This window comes from Oncorhynchus masou, unplaced genomic scaffold (genome assembly GCF_036934945.1).
Source record: "Oncorhynchus masou masou isolate Uvic2021 unplaced genomic scaffold, UVic_Omas_1.1 unplaced_scaffold_768, whole genome shotgun sequence".
In the NCBI taxonomy this organism is placed as follows: Eukaryota; Metazoa; Chordata; class Actinopteri; order Salmoniformes; family Salmonidae; genus Oncorhynchus; species Oncorhynchus masou.
In genome coordinates, this window is record NW_027014146.1 from 261,786 (window position 1) to 276,458 (window position 14,673).

Here is a 14,673-nt window from a genome sequence, read left to right on the forward strand (position 1 = left end):
TGTCTCTCTCCTCTCCCAGGTTGAAGACATCAGTAGATGCCGTGACAGCTATCTGTTATCTAACCTGTCTGTCTCTCTCTCCTCTCCCAGGTTGAAGACATCAGTAGATGCCGTGACAGCTATCTGTTACCTAACCTGTCTGTCTCTCTCTCCTCTCCCAGGTTGAAGACATCAGTAGATGCCGTGACAGCTATCTGTTACCTAACCTGTCTGTCTCTCTCCTCTCCCAGGTTGAAGACATCAGTAGATGCCGTGACAGCTATCTGTTATCTAACCTGTCTGTCTCTCTCTCCTCTCCCAGGTTGAAGACATCAGTAGATGCCGTGACAGCTATCTGTTACCTAACCTGTCTGTCTCTCTCTCCTCTCCCAGGTTGAAGACATCAGTAGATGCCGTGACAGCTATCTGTTACCTAACCTGTCTGTCTCTCTCCTCTCCCAGGTTGAAGACATCAGTAGATGCCGTGACAGCTATCTGTTTACCTGTCTGTCTCTCCTCTCCCTAACCTGTCTGTCTCTCTCTCTCCTCTCCCAGGTTGAAGACATCAGTAGATGCCGTGACAGCTATCTGTTATCTAACCTGTCTGTCTCTCTCCTCTCCCAGGTTGAAGACATCAGTAGATGCCGTGACAGCTATCTGTTACCTAACCTGTCTGTCTCTCTCTCCTCTCCCAGGTTGAAGACATCAGTAGATGCCGTGACAGCTATCTGTTACCTAACCTGTCTGTCTCTCTCTCCTCTCCCAGGTTGAAGACATCAGTAGATGCCGTGACAGCTATCTGTTACCTAACTGTTATAACCTGTCTGTCTCTCTCCTCTCCCAGGTTGAAGACATCAGTAGATGCCGTGACAGCTATCTGTTACCTAACCTGTCTGTCTCTCTCCTCTCCCAGGTTGAAGACATCAGTAGATGCCGTGACAGCTATCTGTTACCTAACCTGTCTGTCTCTCTCTCCTCTCCCAGGTTGAAGACATCAGTAGATGCCGTGACAGCTATCTGTTACCTAACCTGTCTGTCTCTCTCTCCTCTCCCAGGTTGAAGACATCAGTAGATGCCGTGACAGCTATCTGTTACCTAACCTGTCTGTCTCTCTCCTCTCCCAGGTTGAAGACATCAGTAGATGCCGTGACAGCTATCTGTTACCTAACCTGTCTGTCTCTCTCCTCTCCCAGGTTGAAGACATCAGTAGATGCCGTGACAGCTATCTGTTACCTAACCTGTCTGTCTCTCTCCTCTCCCAGGTTGAAGACATCAGTAATGCCGTGACAGCTATCTGTTACCTAACCTCTGTCTCTCTCTCCCAGGTTGAAGACATCAGTAGATGCCGTGACAGCTATCTGTTACCTAACCTGTCTGTCTCTCTCTCCTCTCCCAGGTTGAAGACATCAGTAGATGCCGTGACAGCTATCTGTTACCTAACCTGTCTGTCTCTCTCCTCTCCCAGGTTGAAGACATCAGTAGATGCCGTGACAGCTATCTGTTACCTAACCTGTCTGTCTCTCTCCTCTCCCAGGTTGAAGACATCAGTAGATGCCGTGACAGCTATCTGTTACCTAACCTGTCTGTCTCTCTCCTCTCCCAGGTTGAAGACATCAGTAGATGCCGTGACAGCTATCTGTTACCTAACCTGTCTGTCTCTCTCCTCTCCCAGGTTGAAGACATCAGTAGATGCCGTGACAGCTATCTGTTACCTAACCTGTCTGTCTCTCTCCTCTCCCAGGTTGAAGACATCAGTAGATGCCGTGACAGCTATCTGTTACCTAACCTGTCTGTCTCTCTCCTCTCCCAGGTTGAAGACATCAGTAGATGCCGTGACAGCTATCTGTTACCTAACCTGTCTGTCTCTCTCCTCTCCCAGGTTGAAGACATCAGTAGATGCCGTGACAGCTATCTGTTACCTAACCTGTCTGTCTCTCTCCTCTCCCAGGTTGAAGACATCAGTAGATGCCGTGACAGCTATCTGTTACCTAACCTGTCTGTCTCTCTCCTCTCCCAGGTTGAAGACATCAGTAGATGCCGTGACAGCTATCTGTTACCTAACCTGTCTGTCTCTCTCCTCTCCCAGGTTGAAGACATCAGTAGATGCCGTGACAGCTATCTGTTACCTAACCTGTCTGTCTCTCTCCTCTCCCAGGTTGAAGACATCAGTAGATGCCGTGACAGCTATCTGTTACCTAACCTGTCTGTCTCTCTCCTCTCCCAGGTTGAAGACATCAGTAGATGCCGTGACAGCTATCTGTTACCTAACCTGTCTGTCTCTCTCCTCTCCCAGGTTGAAGACATCAGTAGATGCCGTGACAGCTATCTGTTACCTAACCTGTCTGTCTCTCTCCTCTCCCAGGTTGAAGACATCAGTAGATGCCGTGACAGCTATCTGTTACCTAACCTGTCTGTCTCTCTCCTCTCCCAGGTTGAAGACATCAGTAGATGCCGTGACAGCTATCTGTTACCTAACCTGTCTGTCTCTCTCTCCTCTCCCAGGTTGAAGACATCAGTAGATGCCGTGACAGCTATCTGTTACCTAACCTGTCTGTCTCTCTCCTCTCCCAGGTTGAAGACATCAGTAGATGCCGTGACAGCTATCTGTTACCTAACCTGTCTGTCTCTCTCTCCTCTCCCAGGTTGAAGACATCAGTAGATGCCGTGACAGCTATCTGTTACCTAACCTGTCTGTCTCTCTCCTCTCCCAGGTTGAAGACATCAGTAGATGCCGTGACAGCTATCTGTTACCTAACCTGTCTGTCTCTCTCCTCTCCCAGGTTGAAGACATCAGTAGATGCCGTGACAGCTATCTGTTACCTAACCTGTCTGTCTCTCTCCTCTCCCAGGTTGAAGACATCAGTAGATGCCGTGACAGCTATCTGTTACCTAACCTGTCTGTCTCTCTCCTCTCCCAGGTTGAAGACATCAGTAGATGCCGTGACAGCTATCTGTTACCTAACCTGTCTGTCTCTCTCCTCTCCCAGGTTGAAGACATCAGTAGATGCCGTGACAGCTATCTGTTACCTAACCTGTCTGTCTCTCTCCTCTCCCAGGTTGAAGACATCAGTAGATGCCGTGACAGCTATCTGTTACCTAACCTGTCTGTCTCTCTCCTCTCCCAGGTTGAAGACATCAGTAGATGCCGTGACAGCTATCTGTTACCTAACCTGTCTGTCTCTCTCCTCTCCCAGGTTGAAGACATCAGTAGATGCCGTGACAGCTATCTGTTATCTAACCTGTCTGTCTCTCTCTCCTCTCCCAGGTTGAAGACATCAGTAGATGCCGTGACAGCTATCTGTTACCTAACCTGTCTGTCTCTCTCTCCTCTCCCAGGTTGAAGACATCAGTAGATGCCGTGACAGCTATCTGTTACCTAACCTGTCTGTCTCTCTCTCCTCTCCCAGGTTGAAGACATCAGTAGATGCCGTGACAGCTATCTGTTACCTAACCTGTCTGTCTCTCTCCTCTCCCAGGTTGAAGACATCAGTAGATGCCGTGACAGCTATCTGTTACCTAACCTGTCTGTCTCTCTCCTCTCCCAGGTTGAAGACATCAGTAGATGCCGTGACAGCTATCTGTTACCTAACCTGTCTGTCTCTCTCTCCTCTCCCAGGTTGAAGACATCAGTAGATGCCGTGACAGCTATCTGTTATCTAACCTGTCTGTCTCTCTCTCCTCTCCCAGGTTGAAGACATCAGTAGATGCCGTGACAGCTATCTGTTACCTAACCTGTCTGTCTCTCTCTCCTCTCCCAGGTTGAAGACATCAGTAGATGCCGTGACAGCTATCTGTTACCTAACCTGTCTGTCTCTCTCTCCTCTCCCAGGTTGAAGACATCAGTAGATGCCGTGACAGCTATCTGTTACCTAACCTGTCTGTCTCTCTCCTCTCCCAGGTTGAAGACATCAGTAGATGCCGTGACAGCTATCTGTTACCTAACCTGTCTGTCTCTCTCTCCTCTCCCAGGTTGAAGACATCAGTAGATGCCGTGACAGCTATCTGTTACCTAACCTGTCTGTCTCTCTCTCCTCTCCCAGGTTGAAGACATCAGTAGATGCCGTGACAGCTATCTGTTACCTAACCTGTCTGTCTCTCTCTCCTCTCCCAGGTTGAAGACATCAGTAGATGCCGTGACAGCTATCTGTTACCTAACCTGTCTGTCTCTCTCTCCTCTCCCAGGTTGAAGACATCAGTAGATGCCGTGACAGCTATCTGTTATCTAACCTGTCTGTCTCTCTCTCCTCTCCCAGGTTGAAGACATCAGTAGATGCCGTGACAGCTATCTGTTACCTAACCTGTCTGTCTCTCTCCTCTCCCAGGTTGAAGACATCAGTAGATGCCGTGACAGCTATCTGTTATCTAACCTGTCTGTCTCTCTCCTCTCCCAGGTTGAAGACATCAGTAGATGCTATCTGTTATCTAACCTGTCTGTCTCTCTCCTCTCCCAGGTTGAAGACCGTGACAGCTATCTGTTACCTAACCTGTCTGTCTCTCTCCCTCTCCCAGGTTGAAGACATCAGTAGATGCCGTGACAGCTATCTGTTACCTAACCTGTCTGTCTCTCTCCTCTCCCAGGTTGAAGACATCAGTAGATGCCGTGACAGCTATCTGTTACCTAACCTGTCTGTCTCTCTCCTCTCCCAGGTTGAAGACATCAGTAGATGCCGTGACAGCTATCTGTTACCTAACCTGTCTGTCTCTCTCCTCTCCCAGGTTGAAGACATCAGTAGATGCCGTGACAGCTATCTGTTATCTAACCTGTCTGTCTCTCTCCTCTCCCAGGTTGAAGACATCAGTAGATGCCGTGACAGCTATCTGTTACCTAACCTGTCTGTCTCTCTCCTCTCCCAGGTTGAAGACATCAGTAGATGCCGTGACAGCTATCTGTTACCTAACCTGTCTGTCTCTCTCCTCTCCCAGGTTGAAGACATCAGTAGATGCCGTGACAGCTATCTGTTACCTAACCTGTCTGTCTCTCTCTCCTCTCCCAGGTTGAAGACATCAGTAGATGCCGTGACAGCTATCTGTTACCTAACCTGTCTGTCTCTCTCCTCTCCCAGGTTGAAGACATCAGTAGATGCCGTGACAGCTATCTGTTACCCTAACCTGTCTGTCTCTCTCTCCTCTCCCAGGTTGAAGACATCAGTAGATGCCGTGACAGCTATCTGTTACCTAACCTGTCTGTCTCTCTCCTCTCCCAGGTTGAAGACATCAGTAGATGCCGTGACAGCTATCTGTTACCTAACCTGTCTGTCTCTCTCCTCTCCCAGGTTGAAGACATCAGTAGATGCCGTGACAGCTATCTGTTACCTAACCTGTCTGTCTCTCTCCTCTCCCAGGTTGAAGACATCAGTAGATGCCGTGACAGCTATCTGTTACCTAACCTGTCTGTCTCTCTCCTCTCCCAGGTTGAAGACATCAGTAGATGCCGTGACAGCTATCTGTTACCTAACCTGTCTGTCTCTCTCCTCTCCCAGGTTGAAGACATCAGTAGATGCCGTGACAGCTATCTGTTACCTAACCTGTCTGTCTCTCTCCTCTCCCAGGTTGAAGACATCAGTAGATGCCGTGACAGCTATCTGTTACCTAACCTGTCTGTCTCTCTCCTCTCCCAGGTTGAAGACATCAGTAGATGCCGTGACAGCTATCTGTTACCTAACCTGTCTGTCTCTCTCCTCTCCCAGGTTGAAGACATCAGTAGATGCCGTGACAGCTATCTGTTACCTAACCTGTCTGTCTCTCTCCTCTCCCAGGTTGAAGACATCAGTAGATGCCGTGACAGCTATCTGTTACCTAACCTGTCTGTCTCTCTCTCTCTCCCAGGTTGAAGACATCAGTAGATGCCGTGACAGCTATCTGTTACCTAACCTGTCTGTCTCTCTCCTCTCCCAGGTTGAAGACATCAGTAGATGCCGTGACAGCTATCTGTTACCTAACCTGTCTGTCTCTCTCCTCTCCCAGGTTGAAGACATCAGTAGATGCCGTGACAGCTATCTGTTACCTAACCTGTCTGTCTCTCTCCTCTCCCAGGTTGAAGACATCAGTAGATGCCGTGACAGCTATCTGTTACCTAACCTGTCTGTCTCTCTCCTCTCCCAGGTTGAAGACATCAGTAGATGCCGTGACAGCTATCTGTTACCTAACCTGTCTGTCTCTCTCCTCTCCCAGGTTGAAGACATCAGTAGATGCCGTGACAGCTATCTGTTACCTAACCTGTCTGTCTCTCTCCCTCTCCCAGGTTGAAGACATCAGTAGATGCCGTGACAGCTATCTGTTACCTAACCTGTCTGTCTCTCTCCTCTCCCAGGTTGAAGACATCAGTAGATGCCGTGACAGCTATCTGTTACCTAACCTGTCTGTCTCTCTCCTCTCCCAGGTTGAAGACATCAGTAGATGCCGTGACAGCTATCTGTTACCTAACCTGTCTGTCTCTCTCCTCTCCCAGGTTGAAGACATCAGTAGATGCCGTGACAGCTATCTGTTATCTAACCTGTCTGTCTCTCTCCTCTCCCAGGTTGAAGACATCAGTAGATGCCGTGACAGCTATCTGTTACCTAACCTGTCTGTCTCTCTCCTCTCCCAGGTTGAAGACATCAGTAGATGCCGTGACAGCTATCTGTTACCTAACCTGTCTGTCTCTCTCTCCTCTCCCAGGTTGAAGACATCAGTAGATGCCGTGACACTATCTGTTACCTAACCTGTCTCTCTCTCCTCTCCCAGGTTGAAGACATCTAGATGCCGTGACAGCTATCTGTTATCTAACCTGTCTGTCTCTCCTCTCCCAGGTTGAAGACATCAGTAGATGCCGTGACAGCTATCTGTTACCTAACCTGTCTGTCTCTCTCTCCTCTCCCAGGTTGAAGACATCAGTAGATGCCGTGACAGCTATCTGTTATCTAACCTGTCTGTCTCTCTCCTCTCCCAGGTTGAAGACATCAGTAGATGCCGTGACAGCTATCTGTTACCTAACCTGTCTGTCTCTCTCTCCTCTCCCAGGTTGAAGACATCAGTAGATGCCGTGACAGCTATCTGTTACCTAACCTGTCTGTCTCTCTCTCCTCTCCCAGGTTGAAGACATCAGTAGATGCCGTGACAGCTATCTGTTACCTGTCTGTCTCTCTCCTCTCCCTAACCTGTCTGTCTCTCCTCTCCCAGGTTGAAGACATCAGTAGATGCCGTGACAGCTATCTGTTACCTAACCTGTCTGTCTCTCTCTCCTCTCCCAGGTTGAAGACATCAGTAGATGCCGTGACAGCTATCTGTTACCTAACCTGTCTGTCTCTCTCTCCTCTCCCAGGTTGAAGACATCAGTAGATGCCGTGACAGCTATCTGTTATCTAACCTGTCTGTCTCTCTCCTCTCCCAGGTTGAAGACATCAGTAGATGCCGTGACAGCTATCTGTTACCTAACCTGTCTGTCTCTCTCCTCTCCCAGGTTGAAGACATCAGTAGATGCCGTGACAGCTATCTGTTACCTAACCTGTCTGTCTCTCTCCTCTCCCAGGTTGAAGACATCAGTAGATGCCGTGACAGCTATCTGTTATCTAACCTGTCTGTCTCTCTCCTCTCCCAGGTTGAAGACATCAGTAGATGCCGTGACAGCTATCTGTTACCTAACCTGTCTGTCTCTCTCCTCTCCCAGGTTGAAGACATCAGTAGATGCCGTGACAGCTATCTGTTACCTAACCTGTCTGTCTCTCTCTCCTCTCCCAGGTTGAAGACATCAGTAGATGCCGTGACAGCTATCTGTTACCTAACCTGTCTGTCTCTCTCTCCTCTCCCAGGTTGAAGACATCAGTAGATGCCGTGACAGCTATCTGTTACCTAACCTGTCTGTCTCTCTCTCCTCTCCCAGGTTGAAGACATCAGTAGATGCCGTGACAGCTATCTGTTACCTAACCTGTCTGTCTCTCTCCTCTCCCAGGTTGAAGACATCAGTAGATGCCGTGACAGCTATCTGTTACCTAACCTGTCTGTCTCTCTCTCCTCTCCCAGGTTGAAGACATCAGTAGATGCCGTGACAGCTATCTGTTACCTAACCTGTCTGTCTCTCTCCTCTCCCAGGTTGAAGACATCAGTAGATGCCGTGACAGCTATCTGTTACCTAACCTGTCTGTCTCTCTCCTCTCCCAGGTTGAAGACATCAGTAGATGCCGTGACAGCTATCTGTTATCTAACCTGTCTGTCTCTCTCCTCTCCCAGGTTGAAGACATCAGTAGATGCCGTGACAGCTATCTGTTATCTAACCTGTCTGTCTCTCTCCTCTCCCAGGTTGAAGACATCAGTAGATGCCGTGACAGCTATCTGTTATCTAACCTGTCTGTCTCTCTCCTCTCCCAGGTTGAAGACATCAGTAGATGCCGTGACAGCTATCTGTTATCTAACCTGTCTGTCTCTCTCCTCTCCCAGGTTGAAGACATCAGTAGATGCCGTGACAGCTATCTGTTATCTAACCTGTCTGTCTCTCTCCTCTCCCAGGTTGAAGACATCAGTAGATGCCGTGACAGCTATCTGTTATCTAACCTGTCTGTCTCTCTCTCCTCTCCCAGGTTGAAGACATCAGTAGATGCCGTGACAGCTATCTGTGTGATCTTTGCCATGTCCTTCATCCCAGCCTCGTTTGTCCTCTACCTGATCCAGGAGAGAGTAACCAAGGCTAAACACCTCCAGTTCGTCAGCGGGGTCAGCCCCCTTGTCTACTGGTTAGCCAACTTCTTCTGGGATATGGTACGTCTTTCAATGAATCAATAAACTGTTACTTATGAAGCCCTTTTTTACATCGTTATTTGTGACAAAAGTGCTTTACAGTTACTTGAACTAAACTCACAGAAGAGGAAGTAGCAGTTACAGGAAGAAACCTGGAGAGGAACTAGACTCTTATGTTGTTCTTAATCAGTGTCTCTCTCCTGTTTCTAGAGCCTGGAATTCAAATCAAATTTGATTTGTCACATGCGCCGAATACATCAGGTGTAGATCTTACTGTGAAATGCTTACTTACAAGCCCTAGAGTCAATAAAATATTTACTAAATAAAGTAATAATTAAATACAATTAAAATAACACAATAAAATAACATTAATGAGGTTATTTACAAGGGGTACCGGTACAGAGTCAATGTGGAGGCTATATACAGGGGGTACCGGTACAGAGTCAATGTGGAGGCTATATACAGGGGGTACCGGTACCGAGTCAATGTGGAGGCTATATACAAGGGGTACCGGTACAGAGTCAATGTGGAGGCTATATACAGGGGGTACCGGTACAGAGTCAATGTGGAGGCTATATACAGGGGGTACCGGTACAGAGTCAATGTGGAGGCTATATACAGGGGTACCGGTACAGAGTCAATGTGGAGGCTATATACAGGGGGTACCGGTACAGAGTCAATGTGGAGGCTATATACAGGGGGTACCGGTACAGAGTCAATGTGGAGGCTATATACAGGGGTACCGGTACAGAGTCAATGTGGAGGCTATATACAGGGGGTACCGGTACAGAGTCAATGTGGAGGCTATATACAGGGGTACCGGTACAGAGTCAATGTGGAGGCTATATACAGGGGTACCGGTACAGAGTCAATGTGGAGGCTATATACAGGGGGTACCGGTACCGAGTCAATGTGGAGGCTATATACAAGGGGTACCGGTACAGAGTCAATGTGGAGGCTATATACAAGGGGTACCGGTACCGAGTCAACGTGGAGGCTATATACAAGGGGTACCGGTACAGAGTCAATGTGGAGGCTATATACAGGGGTACCGGTACAGAGTCAATGTGGAGGCTATATACAGGGGTACCGGTACCGAGTCAATGTGGAGGCTATATACAAGGGGTACCGGTACAGAGTCAATGTGGAGGCTATATACAAGGGGTACCGGTACCGAGTCAACGTGGAGGCTATATACAAGGGGTACCGGTACAGAGTCAATGTGGAGGCTATATACAGGGGGTACCGGTACCGAGTCAATGTGGAGGCTATATACAAGGGGTACCGGTACCGAGTCAACGTGCGGGGGTACAGGTTAGTCAAGGTAGTTTGTACATGTAGGTAGGGGGTAAAGTGACTATGCATAGATTATAAACAGCGAGTAGCAGCAGTGTAAAAACAAGGGGGGGTGTCAATGCAAATAGTTCGGGTGGCCATTTGATTAATTGTTCAGCAGTCTCATGGCTTGGGGGTAGAAGCTGTTTAAGGAACGCTTGCCGTGCGGTAGCAGAGAGAACAGTCTTGGGTGACTGGATTCTTCGACCATTTGTTCAACCTTAGTCTGACACCGCCTAGTATATACTGTCGGTCCTGGATGTCAGGAAGCTTGGCCCCAGCGATGTACTGGGTCGTACGCACTACCATCCGTAGCGTCTTGCGGTCGGTGATGCAACCGGTCAGGATGCTCTCAATGGTGCAGCTGTATTACCTTTTGAGGATCTGTGGACCCATGCCAAATCTTTTCAGTCTCCTGAGGGGGATAGGTTTTGTCGTGCTCCTCTTCACAACTGTCTTGGTGTGTTTGGACATGTTGGTGATGTGGACACAAAGGAACTTGAAGCTCTCAACCTGCTCCACTGTCAATGAGAATGGGGTGTGCTTGGTCCTTCATCATCTCTTTTGTCTTGATCACATTGAGGGAGAGGTTGTTACCCTGGCACCACACGGCCAGGTCTCTGACCTCCTCCCTATAGGCTGTCTCATTGTTGATCAGGCCTACCGCTATTGTGTCATCGGCAAACTTTATTTTTTAATTTTTTACATTTTACCTTTATTTAACTAGGCAAGTCAGTTAAGAACAAATTCTTATTTTCAATGATGGCCTAGGAACAGTGGGTTAACTGCCTGTTCGACAGATTTGTACCTTGTCAGCTCGGGGTTTGAACTTGCAACCTTCCGGTTACTAGTCCAACGCTCCAACCACTAGGCTACCCTGCCGCCCCAACTTAATGATGCTGTTGGAGTCGTGCTTGGCTACGCAGTCATGGGTGAACAGGGAGTACAGGAAGGGACTAAGCACGCACCCCTAAGGGGCCCCCATGTTGAGGATCAGCGTGGCAGATGTGTTGCTACCTACCCTCACCACCTGGGGGCGGCCTGTCAGGAAGTCCAGGATCCAGTTGCAGAGGGAGGTGTTTAGTCCCAGGGTCCTTAGCTTAGTGATGAGCTTTGAGGGCACTATGATGTTGAACGCTGAGCTGTAGTCAATGAACAGCATTCTCACATAGGTGTACCTTTTGTCCAGGTGGCAAAAGGCAGTGTGGAGTGCAATAGAGATTGCATCATCTGTGGATCTGTTGGGGCGGTATGCAAATTAGAGTGGGTCTAGGGTTTCTGGGATAATGGTGTTGATGTGAGCCATTACCAACCTTTCAAAGCACTTCATGGCTACAGCCGTGAGTGCTACGGGGCGGTCGTCATTTAGGCAGGTTACCTTCACTCCCTTGGGCACAGGGACTATGGTGGTCTGCTTGAAACATGTAGGTATTACAGACTCGGTCAGGGAGAGGTTGAAAATGTCTGCTCTGAGCACAAGTCCTGGTAATCCGTTATTCACAGCCTTGTGAATGTTGACCTGTTTATTAAAGGTCTTGCTCACATTGGCTACGGAGAGCGTGATCACACAGTCGTCCGGAACAGCTGGTGCTCTCATGCATACTTCAGTGTTGCTTGCCTCAAAGAGAGCATAAAAAGCATTTAGCCCGTCTGGTAGGCTCGCGGATACAGAGGTGTACACAGTGCAATGAAATGCTTACTTGCCAACTGTATTGAATATATTGAATTGTGCCTTTTGTGATAGAAGTACCAAATTGTACATACAGCTGGGCCCTGGGGCAAGTCTGAATAAGTATTTTTTTAGGTATAAAGCCATCACAGTTTCGCCCTAACCCTGGCGGCCATTTAAATTGGAATCTGATTGACCTGGACGTGTCAGTGACTTGTTTCACCCGGATTTCATCAATTGAAATGTTTTCCATATTTTCCGGTCTCTGCAGGTGAACTACTCTCTCAGTACAGCCATGGTGGTGGGGATCTTTGTGGCCTTCGACAAGAAGTGTTACACCTCACCCACCAACCTGCCAGCCCTCGTTCTCCTGCTCTTCCTGTATGGGTGAGTACCAGACATATGATTTGGGAAGCTTCTGTGTGCTGCTTATGAAGACTTTGTGGGACCTCTCCGATGCTTCAAACCCCCTTCCCTTTTTTTTTTACCCCCTTTTTCCTCCCCAATTTCATGGTATCCAATTATTAGTAGTTGCTGTCTTGTCTCATCGCTACAACTCCCCGTGCGGGAGAACGAAGGTCGAGAGCCATGAGTCCTTCAAAACACAACCCAACCAAGCCAAGCCTCACTGCTTCTTAACACAGCGCGCACCCAACCCGGAAGCCAGCCGCACCAATGTGTCGGAGGAAACACAGTACACCTAGCGACCTGGTCAGCGTGCACTATGCCCGGCCCGCCACAGGAGTCGCTGGTGCGCGATGAGACAAGGATATACCTGCCGGCCAAACCCTCCATAACCCGGACGATGCTAGGCCAATTCTGCATCGCCCCATGGACCTCCCGGTCGCGGCCGGTTTGCGACAGAGCCTGGGCTCAAACCCAGAGTCTCTGGTGGCACAGCTAGCACTGCAATGTAGAGCCTTAGACCAATGCGCCACCCAGGAGGCCCCAAACCCACTTTTGACGTCCTAAATCTCTCTCCCTCCCTCTCTCTCTCTCTCTCTCTCTCTCTCTCTCCCTCTCTATCTAGGTGGTCAGTAACCCCCATGATGTACCCCATGTCATACATCTTTAACATCCCCAGTACGGCCTACGTCTCTCTGTCCTGCATCAACCTGTTCATCGGCATCAACAGCAGCGCCCTCACCTTCATATTGGAACTGTTCGAGAACAACCGGGTGAGGATGGGGGAGAGAGAGAGGGAGAGGCAGATTGTGTATGAGAGAGAAAGAGAGAGGGAGCAAGTCATGTTTAATTGTTGTTGTTTACTGTATTGTTATTGTTTATTGTGTTATTGTTTGTTGTGTTGATGTTGTTCATGTTCATTGTGTTGTTGTTGTTTATTGTGTTGTGTTTCTGTTGTTGTTTATTGCGTTGTTGTTTATTGTGTTGTTTGTTGTGTTGTTTATTCTGTTGTGTTGTTGTTGTTTACTTGGTTGTTTATTGTGTTCTTGTTGGTTGTTTATTGTGTTGTTGTTTGTTGTGTTGCTGTTGTTGTTTATTTTGTTGTTGTTGTTTATTGTGTTGTTGTTGTCATTTATTGTATTTATTGCGTTGTCATTGTTGTTTATTGTATTTATTTGTTGTGTTTATGTTGTTTATTGTATTGTTGTTGTTTGTTGTGTTTTTGTTTATTATGTTGTTATTTATTGTATTGTTGTTGTGCTCCCCAGGCCTTGTTAGAGTTCAATGAGTGGCTGAAGAAAGGCCTCCTGGTCTTCCCTCACTTTTGTCTGGGCCGGGGGCTGATTGACATGGCTATGAACCAGGCGGTGACTGATGTCTATGCACACTTTGGTGAGCACAACATAGCTAGTGTTGAATCTCTATGGCTCACAACACTTCCACACTCATCTATTCTCTAAACATCCTCCAGCCTACAACACTTCCACACTCATCTATTCTCTAAACCTCCTCCAGCCTACAACACTTCCACACTCATCTATTCTCTAAACCTGCTCCAGCCTACAACACTTCCACACTCATCTATTCTCTAAACCTGCTCCAGCCTACAAGACTCCTGACTGAAAATGAACTATTCTTTAAACCTCCTCCAGCCTATTCATTCGGGCCCGTCTCTAGCTTGGTAACCAGATCGCTTTGTGCTTTAGCCAACTCTTCTGAGGATCAAGGCCTGGTACATTGTCCCATTTTGTGTTTCAGGTGAGGACCGTGCCATGGATCCGTTCAAATGGGACTTTGTAGGGAAGAACCTGGTCTTCATGGCTATAGAGGGATGTGTCTATTTCCTCTTCACTATCCTCATAGAGTACCGCTTCTTCCTCGACCACTGGTGAGGAACTAGCTCCAATATCACCGTGTGGAAGGATATATTTTTTTATCCGTCTTTGCACATTAGGAAACTAAAATCCCATTCACACTGAAAATGGACCTAATTTAGTGGGTCATTCAAGTTAGAACCATGCTTATCTCAAACTCTACGTACATTCGGTGTGAAAAGGGGGTTGTAATTGATCAATCAATCATTCAATCAATCAATTCTCCCCTCCAGGTTATCAGACTTCCGAGGGCCCCCTCCTAAAGATGAGGACGAGGACGTGGCGGCGGAGAGAGAGAGGATCTATAACGGCGGGGACAAGAACGACGTCCTCCAGATCAGAGACCTCTGCAAGGTTAAAACCTCTCTGGGATGTTGGGGACGGTAGCGTCCCGCCCAATTCAAAACAACAGAAATCTCACAATTTTAAATTCCTCAAGCATACAAGTATTTTACACCATTTTAAAGATAAACTTCTCGTTAATCCAGCCACAGCGTCTGATTTCAAAAAGGCTTTACGGCAAAAGCACACTAAACGATTATGTTAGGTAAGCACCTAGTCACAGAAAAACACAGCCAATTTTTCCAGCCAAAGAGAGGAGTCACAAAAAGCAGAAATAGAGATTAAATGAATCACTAACCTTTGATGGTCTTCATCAGATGACACTCATAGGGCTTCATGTTACACGATACATGTATATTT

At 48.0% G+C, this 14,673-nt stretch overlaps 1 protein-coding gene across 1 annotated transcript in view; it reads left to right on the forward strand.

Moving 5' to 3' along the window:
• Positions 1-14,673, forward strand: part of LOC135537407 (retinal-specific phospholipid-transporting ATPase ABCA4-like) — a 104,570-nt gene that overhangs the window by 75,396 nt on the left and 14,501 nt on the right. Inside the window, 6 exon segments of the mRNA XM_064963577.1 lie at positions 8,532-8,709; positions 11,964-12,079; positions 12,723-12,870; positions 13,366-13,489; positions 13,856-13,985; positions 14,205-14,325. Coding sequence (XP_064819649.1) covers positions 8,532-8,709; positions 11,964-12,079; positions 12,723-12,870; positions 13,366-13,489; positions 13,856-13,985; positions 14,205-14,325 — 817 coding nt within the window.